The sequence below is a fragment of the Urtica dioica genome, chromosome 10, assembly GCF_054948205.1.
Source record: "Urtica dioica subsp. dioica isolate 48M chromosome 10, U.dioica_male_clone48M_v1_H2, whole genome shotgun sequence".
NCBI classification, from domain to species: Eukaryota; Viridiplantae; Streptophyta; class Magnoliopsida; order Rosales; family Urticaceae; genus Urtica; species Urtica dioica.
Genome location: NC_142765.1, coordinates 20,447,118 through 20,450,461, shown reverse-complemented (window position 1 = coordinate 20,450,461; position 3,344 = coordinate 20,447,118). Strand labels below are relative to the sequence as shown.

The 3,344-nt window shown below is 34.6% G+C and overlaps 1 protein-coding gene across 1 annotated transcript; it reads left to right on the top strand.

Moving 5' to 3' along the window:
* Nucleotides 1-557: 557 nt before the first annotated feature.
* On the top strand, nucleotides 558-1,703 carry LOC149383862 (uncharacterized). The gene is made up of 4 exons (XM_089629392.1): nucleotides 558-823; nucleotides 953-996; nucleotides 1,087-1,209; nucleotides 1,275-1,703. The coding sequence occupies exons 1-4, from the start codon at nucleotides 658-660 to the stop codon at nucleotides 1,458-1,460; spliced, it is 519 nt and encodes a 172-aa protein (XP_089485518.1). The 5' UTR covers nucleotides 558-657; the 3' UTR covers nucleotides 1,461-1,703.
* The last annotated feature ends 1,641 nt before the right edge of the window (nucleotides 1,704-3,344 follow it).

Below are 3,344 nucleotides of genomic sequence, written 5' to 3'. Positions count from 1 at the left end.
ATTTTTTTAGAAAAAGGGTAAAAGTGGATAATAAAAAAATATCCTCCCTCCTCTTTTAACTATTATTTTTGTCCAAATTATACTTTTTGTGAAAAGTGAGAATTGGGTTATGAAATGCTAGTATATTGGTCCTTTTCTCTTAGAAGAATCGAAAAAAATCGTTTGAAAATAAAAAAGAAGTATCTATATAGAGGTTTGAAAATGTGAGCCGTTCTAGGAAGTAGCATCTTCAAACAAATGAGAAATTGCTCCATTTGCCACCAATTTCATAACATTTTCTCATTTTCTACAAAAAAATTAATTTTTCTCAAAATGCCACCATCTATGTCAACAATGTTAACATCTATTTTTGTCATTCACTATGAGATGTCAACATTGTTGACATTTATGTCAACAATGTTGACAACTCGGTGGTATTTTGGGCCAAATTAATGTTTTGGTGGAAAGTCGGAAAATATTATAAAATTTGTGGCAAATGGGGCAATTTCTCCAAACAAATTACCTGTGAAACTTTCCCGTTTGTATTTGGACAGACACATGGTACTAGGGTTTTTTTTTTTTTTTTTGAAATTATGGTACTAGGGTTCGGACCATGTTCATGTAATTTCCCCGTTATTGAAAGATGGTGAGGCCGTTTGGCTTCCGGGCCGGGTCGGGATGAAGCTTATCCAGTTCAAGATGAAGGAGATTAAAAGGCGTGTAGCCCAAGATCTACCACAACATTCAGACCTTTCTCTTGCGCCTCTCTCTCTCTCTCTCTTACCGAAGATGATTTACATGCGCGAACTAGAAGGTCCCTTACCCTTTCGCCGCCCCACTACAAGTATGTGTTTCCCTAATTCTTTCATGATCTATGTATCGGCTAATTAACACAGCCTAATCTAATCCTTGGCTTAAATTACATAAAATTAATTTTAGTTTTGTCATAATAATAATAATATGCCAATTGCAGGCCCCGAGCTGCAGAACTACGTTGATATGATGAAGAAATATGAGGTATCGATGGTTTATGTATAGTTTTTATTATTTACGTAAATAATTTATTGTGTTATGGTGATGAGATTGTTTCGTATATGCGTTTGTCAGGGATATTATGTTGATCCAGATATAGCTGGTCTCTGTGGTTTCGGGACTGGTATGTCCGATATGACGAACCCTCTCTTCATTGCGGTAGCGAACTCCGGAGTTAACCAACATAACATCAAGAATGTATGATTTCTTCTTCGGATTTTGTCTCTTGTTTCGATCAGGTTATAATAGTAATATTGCTTCAGGGTCTTAATCTGACAATTAAGAGAATCGTGAGAGCTTATCAGCGAACGGTACAAGGAATTATGCTTTTTATAACTCTCGAGGCGTCGGATGAGAAGTTTTATGAGATGCAAGTTGTGTTGCTGCCCCGCCCGATTTTTCAGACAGAGCTTCTTGAATTCAGGCCCGCCGTTCACTATTCCGAGTAGTAACAACTTCAGTTTGAGTATTAGTGTTAGTATTTAGGCTGTGTTTATTTCCATTCAGGTTTTAGTCTCTACTAGCAATAGAGCATCATGTTATGTTATATTATGGTCTTATTAGTATTTAGACTGTTTATTTTATATTTAGGTTTTAGTCTCTACTAGCAGTAGAGCATCATGTTATGTTATGGTCTTAGACTGCTGTAATTTTCGTTTTCTTGTGCTGAATATTTTCTATCTTCATTCCTATGATATGTTTGGCATGTCGAGCAACTTTAAAATCTGATTAAGGTAAATTAGAATTTCCCCTTTAATCCTCTCTCTCAACCCTTCTCAACTTCACCTATCCCTTTATTTCACGATTTCCCTCTCTTTCCATTCTTCCATGGTCATCAGAGAAGTAGAGGTAAAAAAATATATGCGCCGTAGATTTTTAATTTTATTTCATTTGGGTTAGAGATACTAATGTTATGTGGCTCTGTCAATTATCAGCCATGTGTTTGTTGAATTAACTTTGACAGTTTGGAATGTCATTCAGATTAAATTGTAAGAAACACGAATATTATTTGCCTGCCGTGTGTTTGTTGAATTGACTGTCAGGAGTTTTTTTCACTTCTTATTAGACCATCGATGTATTCTTTGATTCCTATTCTGTTTCGTATGCTACTCTAAATTTAGAGCTTTGGACTTTATCACACTAGTTGTTGTGCATCACTAGAGCCATGATAACCGATGAGGAAATTAAATCACTCGGAAAAAAAAAATTGCGATCACTGGATTTCGTTTTGCTGATCAGAATAGTTGGAAGAGAGAACGAGGAAAGACCAATTACCAAATATTCTTCTAGTATATATGTTATTCAAATCGAATCACATTTTATTGGCATCATCAGTCTCTTCATATAAAGCATAAACCGTATGAGATTTACGAAATGATCTCTTTTCCATGTTTTTTTTTCTTTATCATTGGAATTTCAGCGCGACGAGACTTGCAATCTATCAGTGGTATAGTTTTTTTTTCACATTTATACTATATATGTATAACCACCACACATCCCAAAAGAGATTTAAAAAAAAAAAAAAAAAGAGGGTAATCACGTGAGGTAAATATGCGTTTCCAAGTTTTGGAAAGAAAAACAAAAAGACAATGCAAAGTTGGCGCTTTTGCTAGAACTTTAGTTTATTAGTGTACTGCTGTGAATTGCCATGTAAAAGTAACTTATTCACTTTGATCATGGTTTATATAATATGCATTGCAGATGTTTATGTTACTGTACAGCTGTGAATTGTGATTTTTAGGGCTATGATTTATGCCAATGATGAGGAGAGTACAGAATGCATATAAACCCATGATTTTAATTTGAATTCCCAATGAACATGCTATGAATGTGCATTTGTAGTGAGACATCAGTATCAGCTTCTTTTTTTTCTCTCTTTCTCTCTTTTTTGTGTGTGTGTGTGTGTGTGTGTGTGTGTTTGTGTGCTCATCTGGTCTTTTGGGTGTCTTGACTGTGCTCATTTATAGGTGATTTGGTTTATACTCTTCAAGCGAGCTTCATAACTAAGAAAAGTAGACTTTATTTACCTCAAAAGTAAATTCCCATGGCTGCGATGCATTCAATTCTTGTGCTGCCTGCCTTTGTTAATGTTTTATCTATATTCATAAGTAAAGTAGTCACTTGTATTTTTGTGTAACTTTTTTTATTGTATTATAATAGAAAATAAATTTCGCAATCATTTTTAACCAACTACAGCTTTTATAGGAAAGGTGCTTTGTATTTACTATGTTGACAAAACTTTAAAATTATCATAATAGCTCAGAATGTTGTGGCCTCCGAGAGCAGTGCGTTTTTGCGAGGGAAAAACATTAAAACTTCTTCTTTAAAGACAC

What these genes read in the sequence shown, in the direction of transcription:
- LOC149383862 (XM_089629392.1), top strand. Translation starts at nt 658, where the DNA reads ATGAAGCTTATCCAGTTCAAGATGAAGGAGATTAAAAGGCGTGTAGCC. An exon ending in CTTTCGCCGCCCCACTACAA is followed by an intron (nt 824 to 952) that starts GTATGTGTTTCC and finishes TGCCAATTGCAG; the next exon opens with GCCCCGAGCTGCAGAACTAC. An exon ending in ACCAACATAACATCAAGAAT is followed by an intron (nt 1,210 to 1,274) that starts GTATGATTTCTT and finishes ATATTGCTTCAG; the next exon opens with GGTCTTAATCTGACAATTAA.